Genomic DNA, 20,626 nt, shown 5'->3' on the forward strand with positions numbered 1-20,626 from the left:
GCAACACACGCTTTTCTTTTGTTTTCATTTATTTTCTTTTTAGGTATCTATATTTCTATTTTTTTTCTAGAAGAAGCCACAGACCTTAATTATCTTGTTTTGTTGAGGTACTGAAGACCTCAAATACCCTAAGCAGGGGCCCTACCCCTGATGACACCTCCAGCCCCTCACTGGAAGATTCTAGACAGAGCTCCACCCTTGACAACACCCCAAAGCCCCTCACTGGTTCCTTTCAGGACCAGCAGACATGAGCAAGCCTTCATCCTTGTCAAGGGACATCCCAGAGACACCTCAGTGGTATCTTCTTCTTCCTCCCTCAAGAGACCTCACCTCATGGCCCTTGGCTGACTGTCACAGCCAGCTTGCCCAGCAGTGTCTAGGGGGCTGACTGGTCTGAGTATGTTTCCGCTAGTAGATCCAGCCCAAAGTCAATCCAAAGTCAGAACTGCCACACAGTAATGAAACATGTAGGGTCTGTGTCAAAGGTCACCTGCCTCCGGAGGGAAACAGCATAAAGACATGCTGCAGGTGATGGCAGCCCAAGGGGAGTCTGCCCACACTGGAATACCAGTCAGCCAGGAAAACGAAGGACATTCTAATCTCTGTTCCAATGTGAATGGGCACATGAACCAGACGCAGGACACATGGCAGCGTCTCCCTCCCAGGAAGTTCCTGGCACCAGCACAGTCACAAAGACAGGAAGGGGTAGAGTGTTAGTTCTGGAGCTGGATGGTGGGGACATTTGTGTGACGGCTTCCTGCCCCTGAGCCTGGTACCCAGCAGCACTACTCCTGGGCCCAGGTCTGTCTGGGTGCTAGATACTTCCACAGTTCAGGCCCCACCATTGGGAGAGAAAGAACACTTGTTGCTGTTAACTGCTATTAAAAATGGCACATCACACACATTGAGTCCTCTGTGCTCACTGGGCTCATCCCAGAAAGGGCTGCTGAGGGCTCCTGGTAGCATATGTGTCCTCTGCCCAGGTATCGGCCAGCCCAGAAGTCAGACAGCCTCGGGGATGGCAGCGCTCACAGCAACATGCACGGCATGCCCGATCAGGCCATGGCCACCCAGGGCCAGCATCACCAGCAGTACATAGGTGAGTGTGGGGCCTGCTCCACCGTATAGACAGTTGTAGATGAGTCTTCTTCTGATACCTCTAGAATGATGGGTGTATACCCGGACAGCAGATATGTGAGATGACCATAGACAGAGACAGTGACTGGCAAAGTGGTTGTCATAACGATGGTGACTTTGGGTACTGGCAGTGCACCCAGAGCTGAGCATAGAGATTCCTCTGTGACTGTCCTATAGCCCAGGCTGACCTGAACTCCTAATCCTCGTGAATACTGGGGTGACAGGTCACTGTGATGCTGGGGATGGGACCCAGGGTCTCATGTGTCTCGACAAGCACTCTAGCCACTGACCCAGCCCCAGACTGTCTGCTTAGGTGATATTTCTGAGACATTGCTTACCCTAAGTCCAGAATAATAACTTAAGGAGCTGACGTCCACAGTCACCACATGAGGACAGCACTATTGTGTGTCTCCAGTGCCTGTGTCCTCTGGAGCCTGGATGTGTGACATGTGCGGATTGTCTCTCCCCAGATGTGTCCCACGTCTTCCCAGAGTTCCCGGCACCTGACCTAGGCAGCACGCTACTGCAGGAGAACGTCACCCTTCATGATGTGAAGGCCCTGCAGCTGGTGTATCGCAGGCACTGTGAGGTGACGCCCTACTCAGCCAGACCCAACCCCCACCCACGGCTCCCTCACACCACCACTATATCTGTGTCCCACTGGAGGCCAGAGCCCATGTCCTCCCACTGGATGGACCTTCTCCCTGGGCACTTCTCCTCTCCTCACTAGCAAGGCCCCTCTGGGGACCTCAGAAGACCCCACAGCTGCCCGGAGCACCAGGCACATGACCAGGCCTACCCCCTAACAGGCTGTTCTGCTCCTAGGCTACCTTAGATGTCGTCATGAACCTCCAGTTTCAGTACATTGAGAAGCTGTGGTTGTCCTTCTGGAACTGCAAGTCCACCTCCAGCGATAGCTGTGCCTCGCTGCCTGCCAGGTGACACCCTGACCTCAGGACAGGGCAGACTCAGCCCATGTGCTCCCCAGTTTAATCCCAAGGCAGTCTCCTGATGACACCTTCCGTGTGTCTAGGCTGTCTGAGGAGGTGCCTAGACACCCCTTCTCCATGCTTTTAGACTTGGTGTGGTTGACAAATGAGTCTGGGCACCACCTGCTTCTACGGCAATTGTATGCCTGGTCTGCTGTAGTTCTGGGGACCATGGGCTTGCACATGCTAGGCCTGCACATGCTGGGCCTGCACATGCTGGGCCTGCTCATGCTGGGCCTGCTCATGCTGGGCCTGCTCATGCTGGGCCTGCTCATGCTGGGCCTACTCATGCTGGGCAGGGCCTGTTCCCCTGAGCCATGGCCCCAGCTCTCTTGATGTAGCTCAGGCTGGGTATGGCTTTGTCATCCTTCTGCCTTGGGTTCCTGAGTATCAGGATCTATGCTACCAAGTTGTGACCCAGACCAGAGACTACAGTAACTTGCATCATCCTGGGGACCCAAGGGACCACACCGCTCCCTGAGCAGCATGGGTGAGAGGCAAGAGCCCGAGCCCCCGAGCAGAGCCTGCTTAAACTCCCCTGTGTCCCCTCCCTCTCCCACAGCGATGAGGACCCAGAAGTCACCCTCCTCCCTAAGGAGAAGCTCATCTCTCTGTGTAAATGTGAGCCGATCCTACAGTGGATGCGAAGCTGTGATCACATCCTGTACCAGACGCTGGTGGAGACCCTTATCCCAGATGTGCTGCGGCCTGTCCCCAGTAAGTGGCCCCATCCCAAGGCCCTGCCCCCCCAGAGCCACCTCTCAATCCTGCAGTGTCCCCTCACTTGCCAACTCCTCCCCATTCCTGACTCTAGGGAGCTCTGCCAGGCAGCAGGGTGCTAAGAATGGGCCAGGGCAGGTACCAGGCTTTCCAGAAGGTTCCATGGAGCAAGGGCGCCCAAGAGTCATCAGCTAGGAAAACCATGGTGACCACCTCAGATTCAATGGCACATCAGGCCATCTGTGGGCACCAGGGATGCGTACTAGGAAAAATGGCCAAGACTGGCCCACTAAAGAGGGGATTACCCATAAAGCCACACAGCCTTGGACCCACACAGGCCCTGCCCAGCTCAGTGCCCATGGTCCCAGAGTGGGCAGCAAAGCCAGCTTCAGACTTCGCTGCATTCCCTGCAGGTGCGTGTGTGTGGGACTATTAGTGTCCAGCAGTTTAGATCTTTCTAAGTGCCCTGAGGAGTTTCCTGCTAGAGGTTAGAAACACAGAGAACTGTGGCCTTTCCTGGGGGCCAGCCAGGGTGACATTTGAATCTCAGGAAGACAGTGATGTTGGAACATATTTTCTTCAAAAACAGTCTGAAAATAAATTAAAATTAAAAGGAAAGTAAGAGCAGTCTGATGACCGCAGCATGGTGGCTCATGCCTTATACTCCAGCACTGGGGAGGCAGAGGCAGGCAGGTCTCTATGAGTTTGAGGCCAGCCTGGGCTATAGAGTGAGTTCCAGATCAGCTATGTAGAAAGACCCTGTCCTGAAATCAAAATCAGAAAGTCTAAATTTCTTCTTAAGGCAAATCAGCATAAAATAAATTCAAATGTTGACAGAACACACTTTGTGTGTGCACATATGTGTGTGCGAGTATCTGACCCAGATGCTGTGGTTCTGGTGACGAATATATCTTGATTGTGGCAGCTCAGGCAATTCCAGGTGCTGGGCAGTGTCCCTGGTCTCCTCACCAGGAGCTCCATCACTGTGCCGGCCATGTGTATTCCCAGACAAGGCCCAGTGTCTCCTCAGAGCTGGGGACAAGTTTCTGCTCCCTGCTCTCACCTGGCACTTCCTCCCTAGGTGACCAGGGCCCCAGTCACCCTCAGGCTGCCACTTGTACCTCCATGGCACTTTCACCTGTCCTGATATCATGTATATGGAATGTGGTGGACCCACTGGGATGGTGCTCACCCCACTCACCATGAGCCACTGGTTCACCCCTCCAGGTTCCCTCACCCAGGCCATCAGGAACTTCGCCAAGAGCCTAGAGGGCTGGCTCATCAATGCCATGAGTGACTTCCCTCAGCAGGTCATCCAGACCAAGGTACTAGCACATGTGGATCTGGGGGACCCCTTGGCTTCCCTGTGTTTCCCAGGCCACTTTCCCTGTGTATCTAGGAAAATAGGCCTCCCAGGATGCTGTGGGGGTAGGAGAGGAACTGGCAGGGAGAAGACCATAGATGACCCTGGACATGACATTCTTGGGCCACTGTAGAGCAGACAGCTACCTTGGTTGGCTTGTGGGACTTTCATTTCCTTACCTGACCTGAGTCTTCAGTGTAAATCTGTGGCCCAGATACTCTGGAACATGTGTACAGGGACGCTGGGGGCTGGGGCTGGGGCTGGGGCCACGGCTCAGGAGGTAACATTTGCCACACAGCATGACCTGAATTTGGACTCTGTCACTACAGAAAAAAAAAAGGTGGTACCACTGCATGGTGGTACACACTGTAGCATCAGCACTAAGGGTCTCACCAGAACAACCACTAGCCTAACCTGTAAGCCCTGTCTCAAAAAAGTAGAGTGCAGAGGCCCAGGAGGTGGCTTTGTGGGTAAGAAGAGCTCTTGCCACCAAGATCCCCTGAGGGATCCCTGGGACCCACATGGTGAAAGGAGAGAACCGACTCCCATACTCACCATTGCATTAAATAGATTAAAAACTAAGGCCGAGAGTGAAGACCCCAACTTCAACCCCTGGCCTCCGTATCCCTACCCACACCCACACATAAGCTTGGTGGGTGTGAGGATTCTCCATCCCCGACCCCACTCCCTGAATCTTCCAAAAACAGTCTCATTTAGCCCAAAAGTTCTGTCTTCCAACTCATAATCCTCCTGCTTCAGTCCCCTAAGTGTTGGGACTTCCCACCTCATCGGGATCTGAATCTTTACCATCCACTGAGGCTTCCCGAAGCAGGGACAACCACGGGGCCAGGAGGGAAAGCCCTTAGATGTGCCGTGTCATGGGCTGGCTGCCACCTTCATGCACCCCTGCACCCTCAGTCTGTATGCGTAGTCACTTGCCTAACGCCGCAACACAAAGGAGAAAGGGTTTTTCCTGGAGCATATCCGGAGGACACAGTCCATCATAGGCAGAGCCCAAGACTGCTGGGCACCCGTGTCTGCTCTGCTCAGCCAGTGGGATGTTCTCCTCCTCAGTTAGACAATCTAGACGGCTCCTCAGTGAGATGGGCACATGGGCTAACATGGTCTCTCTTCCCTACAGGGTCCCCCATCCTGCCCCTTCATTCCCTGCTATCCTGAGTCTCCACAGGCCTCAGGGAGCAGGGTGGTGTGCATGCATGTGTACACGTGTGCAAGTGTCTGTGTGTGTGTGTGCACCTCTGTCTGTCCATCCCCCATGCAGGGGCTTTGCTGACCTGTCACCTGGGTCCCTTGTAGGTGGGTGTTGTAAGTGCCTTCGCACAGACGCTGCGGCGCTACACGTCCCTCAACCACCTGGCACAGGCAGCACGTGCTGTATTGCAGAACACGTCACAGATTAACCAGATGCTGAGTGACCTCAACCGCGTGGACTTTGCCAATGTGCAGGTGACTTGGCAGTGACATCCACTTGCTCTGCCTTGCTCTGGACTGGTCTTCCCCACTCAGGCTGACCAGCAAACCACAGCTGGATGCAGCAGGCAGCTCATCCCTTCTTGGCCTGTATGTTTGCAATGGGGAGTCTGAGGTCTGGTCACAGCCCACCAACCACCTCCTACCGTGTCTGGATTCCTTTGGTAGCCAGTTTAACAAGCAATGCCTGTTGGCATTCCAAATGCTCCCAGCTGCTGGACCTTGTGTGTCTGGCTCCATCTTGCCAGAAAAGTACAAACAATTGCAGAGTTAAGGACAGCCCCTGGGGCTCCGAGGTCATCATTTCAGCAGACTGTGAGTCTTTGTGAAGCTCAGTGGCACATGCCTGTCATCACATTTAGGAGACTGAGCCAGGGAGATTGGGAGTTTTAGGCTAACCTGGGCTACCTCTTGAGACTTTGTCCATACACAATGAAAGGTAGAGTTGGGGTTCAGTGGGCAGAGCACCCTCCTAGCATGCACCAAACCCTGGGCCCCATCCCCAGCAACGCATCAACCCTGGAGTTCAGAGTCATCTCAGCAGTTGGAAGCCAGCCAGGGCTACATGAGCTCACCCTGTCTCCAATAAATACACTAGAAGATCCCCAGGCCTGCCCTCACCAGCTATGCCTTTGCAGGAGCAGGCCTCGTGGGTGTGCCAGTGTGAGGAGAGCCTGGTGCAGCGTTTGGAGCATGACTTCAAGGTCACTCTGCAGCAGCAGAGCTCGCTGGACCAGTGGGCCAGCTGGCTGGACAACGTGGTCACCCAGGTCCTGAAGCAGCACTCAGGCAGCCCCAGCTTCCCCAAGGCTGCGCGCCAGTTCTTGCTCAAGTGGTCCTTCTACAGGTGAGCTGGGTCACCCCACATCCATGATAGGGAGGTGCCACCCCTAAGGTCCAAACACCCTCTGGGCCTCTAATCCGAAAACAGAGTGGGGCCATGTGATCTGAAGGCAGGGCTGGAGCCCACCATGGCCTCAGACAGAGATGCAGGAGCTACCAACACAAGTCCCTAGTGGGACCATCAGGAAAATAGCATTTGAAATTTCCAGGACAAGAGCTGGCTGCTCAAAGATATAGAGATGAGACTGTGGCCCCCAGAGTTGGAAACCTCAGTGGTAACTCGGGTTTACTGTTGCTGTGAGGAGACAGTGTGACCAAAAGCAAGCTGGAGAAGAAAGGGTTCATTTGGTTTCTCCTTCTGCATCATAGTCCAACACAGAAGGAAGCCAGGACAGGAACTCAAACAAGGCTGGAACCTAGAGACAGGAGCCAATGCAGAAGCCATGGAGGGTGCTGCTTACTGGCTTGCTCTCATAGCTTGCTCAGCCTGCTTCTTATAGAACTGAGGACCACCAGCCCTGAGAGGTCACCAACCACAATGGGCTGGGCCCTCCCCCTAAAAAAACGTCCTACAGCTGGATGTCAGCCCGATTGTCGGGAGGCATTTCTCAGTTGAGGCTCCCTCCTCTTAGATGTCTCTGGCCTGTGTCAAGTGGACATGAAACTGGCAGGGACAGAGCGGCAGTTCCGAGTGTGGGGCTGTGCTGATGTTACTGCCCAAGTGGGGAGACCGGTGTTTGTGTGAGGCTTCTCACAGGGCTGGCTAAGGCCTAGGTCAGTCTGGTCCTTAAACTCCAGTCACAGCTGCAGAGTGACCCTCAGTCACATGCTGTCACAGGAAGCTGTTGATTGAAGCGTGTGGGAGGGAATCATAGAAGAAAGCCTGAGTTTTCTGCTGTATGGTGACTGCAGCATGAGCCTGGACTACAGAATGAGACACTCCCACCCCATCAAAAAAGAGGGATTACAAAATAAAAGAATAAAAACAAAACAAATTAAAAACAGAGAAGAGCTCACGTGACAGCCTTCACTTGTGATGTCAGTTCTGACTTGGGACAGGAGGCTCTGCTCTTGCAACGGACTGAGATTTAATCCCCAGCACGTAGGTGGTGGCTTACAACATCTGCAGCTCCAGTTCCAGTCAGTTGGCCTCCTGGGGCAAGTGCACCTGCAGGGTGTACCACAGGGCAGCAACATGTTTTTTAAAAAAAAAAAAAAAAAAAAAAAAAGTGTGTGTGTCCATGTATGGCATGTGACTTTAATCTCAGCACTCTGGAAGCAGAGACAAAAGGATTTCTGAGTTTGAGGCCAACCTGGTCTACATAGTAAGTTCCAGGACACCCCAGACTATGTAGAAAGACTTTGTCTCAAAAATAGGTATTAAATAAATCAGATATATGTTTTAAAAGAGCTAAAAATAAAGCAAAAAGCGCTGAGATGTACTGCGTTGTACTCACCTGTATCCCCCTATGTCCCTATGTATGTCTGGGAATGGGTGGCCATCCCCTGCCTCTGTGGACCTGATGGCCTCAAGCAGGCAGCTCTTGCAGTGCTTTCAGGCTCAGAGCATCCCAGAGGAGCCAGGCCAGCACTCCAGGCTCAGTTCCAGTGATGGTGCCCATTCTCTGTCCCTGTGTCCCTAGCTCTATGGTGATCCGTGACCTGACCCTACGCAGTGCTGCCAGCTTCGGCTCCTTCCACCTCATCCGGCTGCTCTATGATGAGTACATGTTCTACCTGGTGGAGCACCGTGTGGCCCAGGCTACCGGGGAGACGCCAATTGCCGTCATGGGCGAGGTGAGGCCAGGGTGATCCAGAGGCCCAGATCCACCCAGACACCCATATAGTAGCTCAACAACTATATGGAATTCCCTCTCCAGGAGAATCTAGTGGAATCCAGTGCCACCTTCTGGCCTCTGTAGGTACTGCACATGTGTACAAACACACACACACACACACACACACACACACACACAATTTACCTACTAAAAAGGCAAAGAACTGAAGCCACAGGAAGGCTTGTGCTCTGTGGGAGCCATCTGGGGGACCTGCAAGACAGGGGTTCAGCCATGTAACCCTCTCAGAGCCCAGCTCTTCCTAGTCACTCACCTTAGGGATTGATTCATGACTGTCACCTGTGCAAGCCTGTAACTCTCCCTTCCCTTACAGTTCAACGATCTGGCCTCCCTGTCACTGACCCTGCTGGACAAAGGTGGGTGTGCCCTGGTTCCCAGCCCCCTTGCACAGTATCTATAAGAGGTACCATTGTGGTAGCCTCTGTGTTGGGTTGAGGATCCCAGGGACTAGTGTGCAGGTGGTGGGAGTCCTGGCAACTGGGCATGGGCTCCAGTGACACCCTGTGGTAGCTTAACAGGGTGTGAGGAGAGATTATCACTGGCCAGTCTGGGTGGCTGAGGCCAGTGGCTTGTGACCACTAGAGACCCAGGTTAGAAGCCCAGCCTGTTGATGAACCCAAGGGTGACCAGGCAGGACATGGGGGCAGATTGACCTGAAGCAAAGGCAAGGCAACTCTGTTCATAGTGGCACCTCTGTCCCCTCATCCCTGCAGAGGACATTGGGGATGGACACAGCAGTGAGGCAGATGTGGATGGCCGCAGTCTGGGTGAGCCCCTCGTGAAGCGGGAACGGAGTGACCCCAGCCACCCACTGCAGGGCATCTAGCCCCTTCCCTGGGCGTCTTCCACATGCTTCCGGAAGGCGTCACCTGGCCCTCTAGGGACCTGGACTCTCAGCTGTATCACACTAGTGCCTCTTCAATGATGCCATGTTTACTGTGACCCAAGGTAGCATGGGGTCCCCACCCACAGGGTGCCAGAGACTGTGGGCAACTAAGATGGTCACTCAAGCTGCCATACTCTGCTAAAGTGGCCCTGACCCTGGGCTGTCCCCGAGAGGATACAGCAGCCTGCTGTGTGTATGTGAGTTGTGAGGCACATCCCCAGAAATGTCCCAGCCACCTTGGTGGCTTTCCCACTCAGCTAACCACCATGTCAAAGAGAAACCACTCCAGCAGAGCCCAGAGGGGGAGGAGCCTATTATTCTCTGGCCACTGTGTGGAGGCTCTGCAGGTCCCCTGTGCTGTGGTCTCCATGTATCTAATGGCCTCTCATGGACAGCCAAGACCTCCAGGCACACACCCTGGGTCATACATACTCACGGCATCTCATCTCATCCTGGACAGGTCCAAGCCCCAAAGAGATAACAGGCTCCAAACAGGGCCAGTCAAGCCCAGATGCTCGACCCATCTGCTTGACTATAGACTTTCTGTCCAATTCATGGTTAATACCACGATAACCTGGGGGGCCTGTGTTGGGTTTCCCCAAGTAGCCACGGGGGTCAGCACCATATCCACGCCTCCCAACAGAACTCCAAAACCTGTGCTCAGGGCAGTGCCTGAGCCCCTGCAGTCTTCCAGACACCTCCCCCAAACTTGCCATGCTTGCTGCTGGCCAGTGGCCAACCCCTTCTCAACTCCAGACCATGAGATCTCTGCAGACAAATGAACACCAATGCCTATTGGGCCCTGAGTTCTAGAGGCCCTAACACGTCACACCTTGCTGCTGTCGCCATGTTGAGAATTCTTTCCCAACACAAGCCCTGCCCTCCCATACCTAGGAAGCACCTAATGAAATATGATAGTTTTTTTTTTTTTTTTTGGAAAAACTGTTCCCCCCAATAGTTCTGTGCTGTAATTGTTCTTAGAAGGTTCTTATGAATGTGTCCATCGCAACATACCTGGTGTCCGTGTTTGTTCATTCAGGCGGCACTGGTCACCAACACAGAGCCTTTAGACAGAACAGCTTTAAAGGATGGTGTCCTTCGGGACATTGATGCTTTCCGTGACTGGACTGACCAGGATCCCCCTTGTGGAAAGCAATACACACTGGATTCTAGCCTTGCACTGTGCTGGCCTTTGTTGAGTAGGTAGGTCCCCATCCTTACTCCAGCTCCAGAGGATCTAATAGATGTCTTCCAAACTCACTCTGGGACAACTAGCCTCCCATTTAGCCCTATGGCTCCTCAAAAACTGAGCCTTTGGCCTCAAGGTCTCTCCCTTCTGGGAGTGATAGACAAAAATGGACTTGTGTCCCAGCAAGGCCAGCTTGGAGCTGATGACAGGAGGATCTGTTTGCACAGGGTGGTCCTTCCAGACCCAACAGAATAAATGGCACCCAACAGGTACTTCTCTGAGTGAGGGCAAATGGCCTCTCCTAGGAACTTGGGGTGTGAGTCCAGTGGCTCCTTGGTTCATAGATGTATACAATACGTGAGTCTGGTGGTGGTGGGCCTAACCTGCTTCAACTCTGGGCTCCCACATGATGGAGAGAGAGCTCAAGGGACACTGGTCCTTCATGGCTTGAGAAAAACCTTTTATTAAAGAGATGGGAGCTGGAGAGGTGGGTCAGTGGAGAGATGGAACACTGGCTGCTTCTGCAGAGGACCCAGGTTCGATTCCCAGTACCCACAGGGTGGCTTACAACCATCTATAACTGCAGTTCTGTGAGATATGACATCCCCATCTGGCCTCCACAGGTATTGCATGTGTAGTGCACAGACACATCTAGCCAAAGCACCCACACACAAATACTTTTTTTTGTTTAAAAAGAAAGGGTGGAGGGGCTGGAGAGCTGGCTCAGCGGTTAAGAGCACTGACTGCTCTTTCAGAGGTCCTGAGTTCAATTCCCAGCAACCACCTGGTGGCTCACAACCATCTGTACTGGGATCTGATGTCCTCTTCTGGTGTGTCTGAAGAGAGTGACAGTGTACTCACATACATACAATCTTTTTTTTTTTAAAGTGGAAATGCAGGACAGCCAGGGCTATACAGAGAAACCCTGTCTCAAAAAACAAAAACACAAAAGTGGAAATGCCCCCTCACAGGGAAATGTTCTCTCTGAAGTGTGCCCTTGCCTCCTAGGTTTCCTAGGTTCCCCTGGCTCCTGTATCTCCATCCTTGGGTCCTGCCCTGGGCCCTGCCCTACCAGCTTTAGTGACTTCGCCCACTCCCAGGACAAAGGTATCACCCCTTGTTCAGACTGCTCTCCCATGCTCGGACCTGTCAGCACCTGACCCTTAACAGAAGCAGATATGAGCTCAGATTTTCCAGAGATTCTTAGGATGGTGGCAGGGGTAGTATGGCAGGATTGAGGCCAGCCTGGGCTACAGGAGACCTGTCTTAAAGAAGAGCAAGCTGGTGGTGCATGCCTTGAGGGAGTCTAATTGTTGTGCTAGCCTGGTTGACATAGTTCCAGGATAGCCAGGACTACATCCTGAGACCCTGTCTTAAGAAACATGAAGGGCTGGTGAGATGGCTCAGTGGGTAAGAGCACCCGACTGCTCTTCCAAAGGTCCAGAGTTCAAATCCCAGCAACCACATGGTAGCTAACAACCATCCGTAACGAGATCTGGTGCCCTCTTCTGGAGTGTCTGAAGACAGCTACAGTGTACTTACATATAATAAATAAATAAATCTTAAAAAAAAAAAAAAAAACATGAAGAGGCGCTAGGGAGAACGAGGGTCCAGTGGGTAGGTGGCCTTGGGATTGAACAGGAGGCAAGCAGCGAGTGACACCTGGTAACAGGGTGTGGAGGTCAAAGGACAGCTAAGTGAGATCAGTCGGTCCTACCTTCGCACGGGTTCTGGGTTGCCAAGCCATTCCACCCGCTCCACACACCCTTAATCGTGGCTTCGTGGGAGATGGATACCCTTTGAGAAAAGTGGCTGTTGCCTGCCCATCAGGCCTCCCCCACAGCATGCAGCATCTTTCCCAAAAGCCCATACCTGTTCCCACAAACAACTCCACGGCTCCTGCAGTCAACCATCCCTGTCAAGCCCCACCAGCAACCATGCCGAGGCTGAGCCCAGCTTCCCCCAGAGAACGCCAAAGCCCCTACATAGCAGAGGCCACCTCCCTGTCTGCCTTCCATAAATTGTGGTTTCATGGGGCACAGGTGAGGTGCAGTGACCTAGCAGGAGGATGGGGACAGCCATTTGAGTAGACATCCAGGTGAGTGTCACTCCTCGAAGGACACTTTGACTCGGACCACCAAACATACAAGGGAACCCATTTCAGTGTGGTGTCTGGAAAAGAAAATCCCACTTCTCAAGAGACCTCCCAGCATGGCCAGCCCCAGGTGATTGACCTTCTTGAGACAGTGTCAAAAAGCTCAGGCTGGCCTTGAAATTCGGATCCTGTCTCCTCCTACCTCCTCAGTGCTAGGGTTACAACCATGTACCAAACATAGTTTATACTTGTGAATAACAACTGAGTTCCTAAGCACTGTACCAACTGAGCCCCAAAATGCTAGTAACTGAGCTACAGCACCCCGTCTTCATTTCTTGTAGATGAGGCTGTGCTTTGTGGCCCAGACTGGCCTGCAATCTCCCTACCCAGGCAACCTGAATGCAGGGCTAACAGTTCAGCCTGACACTTCAATTCTGAGGATTCTGGCTGAACTCTGAAGGCATGTGACTGCCACCACCACCCCAACCAACACACACACACACACACACACACATTGGCCTCACCAAGCAGTCTTAGCAGGCTTGCCTGGTCGTGGCCACAGGACACGTGTCCACACACAGCTGAGAGATCAAATCGCTTTAATTGGGGATGGCTCCCGGGTCCAGCCTGGGTCCTGTGGTGGCGGCTGTGTCAGCTGGGCCTGTGGTCTGCCTGTGTCTGCTGCCTGGCTTCCCTTTCTTGGTGGGCGTGCTGGGTTTTTTCCCCAGTTGATGGGACCGCAGGCCAGGGGCCACTGTGTCAGTGGCAGGGACCCCAAGATGCGGCACTGGTGGTTCATCATCCAGGGCCTTGAAGCTGAAAAAGTAGTCCACATTGGCCACCGCATCTAGGATCTCGGGGACACTGTAGTCAAAGGACAGCAGGTCATCTGGCAGGTGCAGGGAGCGGATGTCGGTTGGAAAGTCATCCCCACCGCCACCACTGTCCCGCAGTCCAGGGCCAGGACCCCTGTGCAAGGCCACCTCAGGCTCAGTGCCACCAGGGAGACAATCAAAAAGTTTCATGGCATCTTCAAGAAGGACCTTGTCCGGTAGGAAGAACGCACGTGGCGCCTCGGGAGGCATGGTCTCGCCTGAGCCCACTGCGGTGACGTCCTCCACCTTGGCCACCTTGGCCTCTACAGGCCCAGGTGGGAATCGCAGACCTGGCCTGGCCACACCACTGCTCTGCAGCTCCCTGGAAGCCTCAATGGGCCTCATGGTCACCTGGGGTGCTGGGAACTGGCTGGCTTGGCCACCGAGATGGCCATAGGGCCCGGGTGGCAGCGTGTGTGCCGTGGGGACTGTGATAAGCAAGGGAGATGGCGTAGTCTCTTTGGGGGTTGGCGGAGGTGCCAGGCGGTCTCTGAGCATCTCCATGAAGTTGAGAGGCCCTCCGTCCCGCATGAAGCCCAGAGCCTCAGGCACAGGCTCCTCCGCAGGAAGGTAATGTGTGAGGTACTGTGGCCCGCTGGGGGCCGGCTGGTAGTGGGGGTACAGTAGAGGTGGTGGCCCTGGGGCCTTGAGGTAGGATGGGGCCTCCAGCAAGTAGCCACCAGACAAGGCAGGACCCCCAGCCACTGCCACTTTGTACAGGGATGACTGGCCAAAGTCGGAGGTGGCCCACTCAATGCGGTAGATTCGGGGGTCGAAGAAGCAGCCGCAGGGAGCCATCTGGAAGCCTGTGGGTGGCAGACACCTGAGTGGAGCTCCATGGGGCAACCAGGCCTTGGGGAGGGGGGCGGGATGCCCAAAGCCCAGGCACGTAGGACACAGCCCTGACCTCAGAGGAACCTTGTGACCTGGCCCTGATTACCAGTCATCTGAGGACTCGTGGGGGGCAAGACACACAGAAACTGTTGGGGTTCTCTCCTCTGATGCCCCTCAGAGGAACAGCGACCTGAGTTTGGGTGCCCAGGCTTCTCAGAAAGCCTTGCCTAGTAGCAGCTGCTGTCACCAAAGCAGGCTTCGGCCTGGTCTCCAGTGTCACTTTGAAATGTGACACATGAGTTTAGCTATGGGGAAATCTGTCTGGAGTACAGAGGGGACCCAGGATCATTTTAGGGTCTCATCTCGGGTGAGTATGGAGCCTGCTCATAGCAGGGCTCAGGGGTGCTGGCTGATACCTGCTGGAGGGGCTGGAAGCACATCCTGGTCCGAGCCGGGGGTCTGATAGTGCAGGTTAGCATTGGCTGTGGACAAAGGCGCCCGGTGGGTGGGGCAAGAGCCCAGGCCCCATGGCCATCACACACCCCTGCCCACCACCACCATCGTACCTACGGTGGGAAGGGGTTCTGGGCCACCTGGCACCTCAGGGCCCTCCAGGCTCTGCAGGCTGAAGCCTTCCTGGGGTATGGCTGGGGGATTCAGGGTTTTGGGATGCTGCATGGGTGAGACAAGCCACCCCGGGGGGACCTGGGTGGCAGCAGAGGCACCTTGGGGATAGAGTCCCTCTGGGTTCTGTTTGCCCCGTTGCTAGGTGGAGGGTTCCAGTCCAGGGCAGGCTCATCACTTGGGTTCCGGGGGAGGGGGAGGGGGTGGGCAAGAGATGACTCCCTCTGCTCCCTGAGCCAGGTCGCTGTTGCTGCCTTCACGCAAGTCACCTAATTCAAAGTCACAAGGACAGCCAGGTGGTGGTGGAACACTTCTTTAATCCCAGCACTCGGAGGCAGAGGCAAGTGGCTCTCTGAGTTTGAGGCCAGCCTGGTTTACACAGAGCAACCCTGTCTTGAAAAACCAAAATCACAAGGACACTGGCCAGCAAAACAGGACACCTAAAAAAAAAAAGCCAAGTATGATGGACGGTGAGTGCCTAGGATTCCAGGAGTTCAAGGCCAGTCCAGACAACAGGAGATCTTGTCTCAAAAAGCCAACAAAATAAAAGAAATGATAGAAGAATAATATTTATTGTCTGTGTCGGCTACTTGTAGGCATTGGCCTTGTGCTTGGGCAGGAAGACGAAGCCAGGAGGTACTGGTCCAAGCAGCATCTCACTGTGGGGATAAAAGGGAAAGGTCAGGCCTGGGCCACCCACCATCAACTCGCAGAGCCCTGGTCAGTGAGTACCTGATGCGAATCCAGTCTGCAGCCTGCTGGCTGGCCATGAGCGTCTCCAGGTAGTCACGGCCTAAGTAGTAGGGTGGCCTCTCATTGATCCTCTGTGGGGGTCGCTCGAGCAGGCCCACGGGCACATACCTGTGGGCCAGGAGGGTAGGGGAGGCAAGAAGGCCAAGTGAGGCCTGAGGCTCCGATCTCTTACCCTAGCTGCTTGCCTGTCCAATGCCCACCTGCAAAGAAAAGAGAGCCACTCAAGCAGGAAGCGCCGGGTCCGCTCCACACCCTGTGTGTCGGAGCCCCAGTGTTCTAAGCCGTAGTGTGTGAAGTCCCTCAGGATGTCCAGGCGCTCGGAGGACGAGATGTCCCAGTGCCTCTGTTCTTTGATCTCCGTGAACAGCCAGGGCTTGAGCAAGGCACCACTACAGAGGGAGACGCCCAGTGAGGACTTGTGCCTCTGAGCTCCATCCCTTCAACAGCCAGGCCTTGCCCTCACAGGAGTGCAGAAGGTCCTAGCACTGCTGCCCCAGCCCAGCTGCTGCTCACCGGGCAACCATGATCCCCGCAACGCCTGTCTGCATGGCACAGTTGGCATCCTCAAACGAAAGGATGTCCCCATTTCCTGAGGAGACACAGTGGGGTCTTGACAGTGGCAGGCCCCATGGACATGGGGGGCATCACCAATCAGTCTGGAGATTTCCAAGGGACCCAGCATCCCTCCCAGTCTTCCCAGTTGAAAGATGTGACCCTAGTGGTTCTGGGTACCTACCAAACAGGGGCATGGGGCTGGCCACCTTGGCACACTGCTCTATGTAGGGCCAGTCGGCCAGCCTGGTGTAGCGCTGTTCCCGGGAGCGGCCATGGAGCTGGGGGTGAGGCAGCAGTAATGATGGTTGAAGGTGGAGGTAACAGGTCGAGGGGATCAAGAGGTGAAGGGCAGGAGGGGGCACAGAGAGACAGCAAGAAACCAAACAGAGAGAGAGAACGAGGAAGCGGGAGAGCCACAGGAACCCTGACGTGTGACCGCACTGCCCGACACCCACCGTGACCAGTGCGACACCCCAGTCCCGCAGTTCGGGCAGCAGTCGGTGTGCCAGGCTCACACGCTCCTGGACGCCTGTGCGCATCTTCACAGTCAGTGGTACGTCCAACACCTTTCAGGACAGGGGCAGAGGGGGAGCAAACAGCGGGACTGGAGGCTACATGGCAGAATCACTTGGGGACAGAGGAGAGGCATAGCGCTCAAGAGCCGGGTTACCTCATTCACGCCCCGCACGATCTGCTGGAACTTGGCGGAGCGATTCATGAGTGCACAGCCACCACCCTGTGGGACACAGAGACCCTGGTGAACTCCAAGACACACACACACTTCCTGTAGGCACCCACATACAGGTGAACTGCCTGCCACCCAACTCCGTGTCCAGATGGGGAAACCGAGGCACAGGGCCAGCAGGGCAGGGGCCCGGGCTTGGCCCACACCCAGCCCAGGCTCCAGGGCAGAGCAGCCATCACCTTCTTGTAGACGAGGTCGATGGGGCAGCCCACGTTGATGTCCACGAAGTCCACGTCAATGGTGCGGTTGAGGAGCTCCGCACATTTGGTCATGGTGTCAGGGAACGCGCCCTCCAGCTGCACCAGGCAGGCGGAATCTGCTCAGTGACTGGCCGTTCCACACACAGCCACAGCACGTCCCTAACATGGCAACCTCCTCCAGGGCAAACACTGACCTGCACCCCAAAGATGTCCTCACAGGGGTGGCGCTTGAGCAAAGCCCACTCAGACATCTGTCCCTGGAGCAGGTTCGTGCACACGGCCATCTCACCGCAGGTCACATCCGCACCAAAGCGCTTGCAAATGCGGCGAAAGGGTAGGTTTCCACACTGACCGGGACAGGGACATGGTCAGTCCTCAGAGATCAGGAAAGCAGGCACGCTGGACCAGCAATGCCCCAGGGACCACTGGGCCGCCCACCCCCAGCCACCTCCTACCGTGGTTAAAGGAGCCAGATACAGCTTTCCGCTGATGTCTAGCTGGAAGGGAAATGAACACATCAGGCCTCCTTCCCCCACTAACACGTCCCTGTCCCCCTCCCACACTCCTCCCCTCCCCCCCTCCCCCCCGCCGCCATCCCCCAGTGGCCTCCCTCTGCTGCTGGCCGCTGTACACACCAAGTTCACTTGTCTTACGGGGAAAGCTCGCCAATGACTGGCCTTCTGTCTGGAGAGCTCCTATTCAAGCTCTGAAACCCTAGTCTCGGTGCCTGCCCTTCAAGAGCCTTCCATCGTACCCTTTTCTCCCTTAGCCCTGATCCTCTGGGGCAGTTCAGGCTCTTGCTGCTGAGACAGGACTTGGACAACGCAGGAATCCAGTTCCCATGCCTGCACCTTACCCGCTTCTTCTCACAGGGCCGCAGCCGGATCACGTCCTCGTCTGTCAAGGGGCCACAGGTGGGCACAGGGCTGCTCTGCGGGGTGCCAGCCCCTCCTACGGTATCTAGCTGGGCATGACAGCTATTCTGCTTTGGGGTCACCATGGCCACAGTGGTCTCAGGGACAACAGTGGGCATGGGGCCCTGGGTGAGGCGGTTCAGGGCCTGCTCAGCCCTCTCAAAGCACACTTGGCGCTTCCGCAGCTGCTGCTGCAGGGCCCTGTCTAAGCCATTCCGCACTGAAGGGAGCTGCGCACAGCGGGCCACCACCTCTTCCTGCACCAGGTTCTGCCCCTCGGGCCCCAGGTGTGCTCCAGCAAAGCGACAGGTCATGCTGAAAGGGCACCGGCCAAAGGTGTCGAAGAGCACACAGCGGGGGCCCAGGTCTGCCGGTTTGGTCTCCAGGTAGCGCCCCACATCGTGCAGGAAGCGGCAACGGTCTCCGAATGCACATGGGGTGGCCGGCTCCTGTGAGGGACAGGAAAGGACCAGGAGAGGACTGAATGGCCAGGGTGGGCAAAGCGCTATTCTGCCATCTGCAAGTCCTGGGGAAGTGTCCCCAGCGTGCCTGTTTCACCTAAAGCTGGAACAGTATCAAGCTGGAGTGACAGGTCCGAGGTCAAGAACCCCAGCTACTCCTGCACACCATGTGGATTTGATTTCCCAGCTCACAACCACCTGTAACTCCAGCTGCAGGACATACAAGACCCTCTTTAAAAAGGTAAATTAAGGGGGCTGGAGAGATGGCTCAGAGGTTAAGAGCACTGACTGTTCTTCCAGAGGTCCTGAGTTCAATCCCCAGCAACCACATGGTGGCTCACAACCGTCTGTAATGGGATCTGATGCCCTCTTCTGGTGTTCTGAGGACAGCTACAGTGGACTCATATACATAAAATAAATAAATCTTTAAAAAAAAAAAAAGGTAAATTGAAATAGCTGAGCACACCTTTAATCCCAGGACTTGGGAGTGCTCTCTGAGTTCAGGACCAGCCTGGTTCACAGAGTGAGTTCCAGGTCAGCCAGGGCTACACAGAGAAACCCTGTCTCAAAAAAAAAAAAAAAAAAACCAAAAATAAATAAATTCAAGTGTGATGTGTAGATAGGTCAATGACTTTGAAGGCAGCACCATGGACCAAGGCAAGGCACTACTAGGTCGAGTCCCTGTAGGTCAAGGGTCACGTATATTTGTCATAGCACAACATCTGCAGACTTTAAGCCAAGCCTGTAGAGCGACCCCTCACCTGGAGGAGGGACGGGCAGAGCCTTTCCTTGTCGTAGTGTGCTGGCTTCACGTGGGGCCGGCTTTTGTTTTGGCCACGGGCCCTCTTGGGCATCTGCCTTTCACGGGACTCAATTGCCACCTCTGTCTTCCCATTTTCCTGCCCATCTTCCAGGCGAATTCTTTTGGCCCCTGGCTCAGCTGGGTCTCCTGTGGGCACTTCCTGGCATGCACCCTCCTGCTTGTCTCCATCCAGATATTCGTGGAACCGTTCTTTGGTTGTGCGGTACCTGCCAGAGCGGGAGAGGCTCGATGTGCACAGGTAAAGGGGCTTGGGGGCTAATGCCAAGCTCACGTGCTCCTGCTTGCAGGAAGCTTTCCCTACTTAGAACCAGCCATTTTTCAACAGTGCCGCGGGGACACCTGTTTTACACTTGAGGGAGCCATTTGTGTCCCTGCTCTGAGAACTGCATTGCCTTAAGGGTTGCGACACACAAATACCAATATCCTTGGTAGACTACGAAGGGACTACAAACCCCAGCATGCTTGGCAGCGAGACTCAAGCTACTACCCTTCCCAGGTCTTTCGCCGCGAGCCATATTTTTTTTTTTTTTTTTTTGCCCTTCGTGGAGACTACAAGCCCCAGCATGCACCAAGGACCCTGCTTCTGGTTCCCCAAAGCTGCCTATGTGCACAGCCGGCCTCACTGCTTGTGACAACCAACACATGTAACACATGTTACACTCGTGTGACAGCAGAAGGTAGGTAAAGACTTTGGCGCCTCCGGGATGCCGCTCTCCAGGATGCCGCCACACCTCCCAGCATGCACCACTAGCACCCGCCACGGACGCCGGGAAGGCCACATCAGCTTCGCTGACGGGCACCAGCGACTCACTGAGCTTTAATGGGCGCCACCCCCCGTTCGCACGCGCCAACCCCGGAGTCACCGCCACCACCGCTCTCCGCTGCCGTCTCCGCCATCGATGCCCGTCACACCAGCTCTGGAGTGTGGCAGGAAAGTCTTCCGGGTCGCTCGTGTCCTCTGGAGCCTACAGAAAGAAATGCGCACGCTCAGACCACACCAATGCTGCTAAGGCGCGCGCGCGCACGACCGTGGGGGCGCCGGCGGGGGGCGTGGCAAGGCTGCGCAGGAAACGGAAGTGCTCAAGGGTCCCCGCGGGGTTCTCGTCGGTCATCCGTGGGTCACTCTTGATCCTTGGAAGTGAATCTGGGGGTGTGGGTGTGGGTGCAGCTCACACTCACCCACTTTGCTTTTGTCCCTTTTACAAACGTGTCTGTTATTTTATAATAATAAACCGCAGTCTGAGCGGTGTTGCGCACGCCTTTAATCCCAGCA

At 55.0% G+C, this 20,626-nt stretch overlaps 3 protein-coding genes across 6 annotated transcripts in view; 1 reads left to right on the forward strand and 2 right to left on the reverse strand.

The window, feature by feature from the left end:
* The window catches only part of Rfx2 (regulatory factor X2), a 55,892-nt gene extending 45,596 nt beyond the window's left edge, over positions 1 to 10,296 (forward strand). For all 3 annotated transcript variants that reach the window (XM_021149744.2, XM_021149747.2, XM_021149746.3), the window contains 10 exons: positions 984 to 1,099; positions 1,608 to 1,726; positions 1,963 to 2,075; positions 2,689 to 2,843; positions 4,074 to 4,171; positions 5,527 to 5,676; positions 6,339 to 6,547; positions 8,187 to 8,340; positions 8,713 to 8,755; positions 9,113 to 10,296. In XM_021149744.2, the coding sequence (XP_021005403.1) occupies positions 984 to 1,099; positions 1,608 to 1,726; positions 1,963 to 2,075; positions 2,689 to 2,843; positions 4,074 to 4,171; positions 5,527 to 5,676; positions 6,339 to 6,547; positions 8,187 to 8,340; positions 8,713 to 8,755; positions 9,113 to 9,225 (1,270 nt within the window). In that variant the 3' untranslated portion in view covers positions 9,226 to 10,296. The remainder of the gene's footprint in view (positions 1 to 983; positions 1,100 to 1,607; positions 1,727 to 1,962; positions 2,076 to 2,688; positions 2,844 to 4,073; positions 4,172 to 5,526; positions 5,677 to 6,338; positions 6,548 to 8,186; positions 8,341 to 8,712; positions 8,756 to 9,112) is intronic.
* A 2,861-nt stretch (positions 10,297 to 13,157) lies between these two features.
* Prr22 (proline rich 22) lies at positions 13,158 to 15,158 on the reverse strand. Its single transcript, XM_021149654.3, has 3 exons — positions 14,845 to 15,158; positions 14,695 to 14,760; positions 13,158 to 14,250 (listed from the first exon to the last, which is right to left on the reverse strand). The coding sequence occupies exons 1-3, from the start codon at positions 14,954 to 14,956 to the stop codon at positions 13,169 to 13,171; spliced, it is 1,260 nt and encodes a 419-aa protein (XP_021005313.1). The 5' UTR covers positions 14,957 to 15,158; the 3' UTR covers positions 13,158 to 13,168.
* A 297-nt stretch (positions 15,159 to 15,455) lies between these two features.
* Dus3l (dihydrouridine synthase 3 like) lies at positions 15,456 to 20,376 on the reverse strand. Of its 2 annotated transcripts, XM_021186364.3 has the most exons (13): positions 20,165 to 20,375; positions 19,292 to 19,559; positions 18,012 to 18,518; positions 17,611 to 17,652; positions 17,350 to 17,502; positions 17,135 to 17,251; positions 16,881 to 16,946; positions 16,666 to 16,776; positions 16,392 to 16,488; positions 16,169 to 16,244; positions 15,856 to 16,044; positions 15,635 to 15,763; positions 15,456 to 15,561 (listed from the first exon to the last, which is right to left on the reverse strand). In XM_021186364.3, exons 1-13 carry the CDS (start codon positions 20,248 to 20,250, stop codon positions 15,489 to 15,491), a joined length of 1,914 nt encoding a protein of 637 aa, XP_021042023.1. In that variant the 5' UTR covers positions 20,251 to 20,375; the 3' UTR covers positions 15,456 to 15,488. The 2 variants fall into 2 exon arrangements, with proteins under 2 accessions (XP_021042023.1, XP_021042021.1); XM_021186362.3 differs by having other exon boundaries at positions 16,392 to 16,776; positions 20,165 to 20,376.
* Between the last annotated feature and the right edge of the window lie 250 nt (positions 20,377 to 20,626).

This window comes from Mus caroli, unplaced genomic scaffold (assembly GCF_978045245.1).
Source record: "Mus caroli unplaced genomic scaffold, Mus_caroli_1 scaffold_18, whole genome shotgun sequence".
Classification (NCBI taxonomy): domain Eukaryota; kingdom Metazoa; phylum Chordata; class Mammalia; order Rodentia; family Muridae; genus Mus; species Mus caroli.

Bases quoted from the DNA above. Each gene is read 5' to 3' on its own strand.
- Prr22 (XM_021149654.3), bottom strand. From the start codon at position 14,956: ATGCAGCATCCCAAAACCCTGAATCCCCCAGCCATACCCCAGGAAGGC. The intron at 14,761-14,844 runs GTACGATGGTGG...CTTTGTCCACAG, and splicing joins AGAACCCCTTCCCACCGTAG to CCAATGCTAACCTGCACTAT. The intron at 14,251-14,694 runs GTATCAGCCAGC...TGCCACCCACAG, and splicing joins GCTTCCAGCCCCTCCAGCAG to GCTTCCAGATGGCTCCCTGC.
- Dus3l (XM_021186362.3), bottom strand. From the start codon at position 20,250: ATGGCGGAGACGGCAGCGGAGAGCGGTGGTGGCGGTGACTCCGGGGTT. The intron at 17,503-17,610 runs GTAGGAGGTGGC...TGTCCCGGTCAG, and splicing joins ATCTGGCTCCTTTAACCACG to TGTGGAAACCTACCCTTTCG. The intron at 16,947-17,134 runs GTGATGGCTGCT...TGTGTCCCACAG, and splicing joins TCGACCTCGTCTACAAGAAG to GGTGGTGGCTGTGCACTCAT.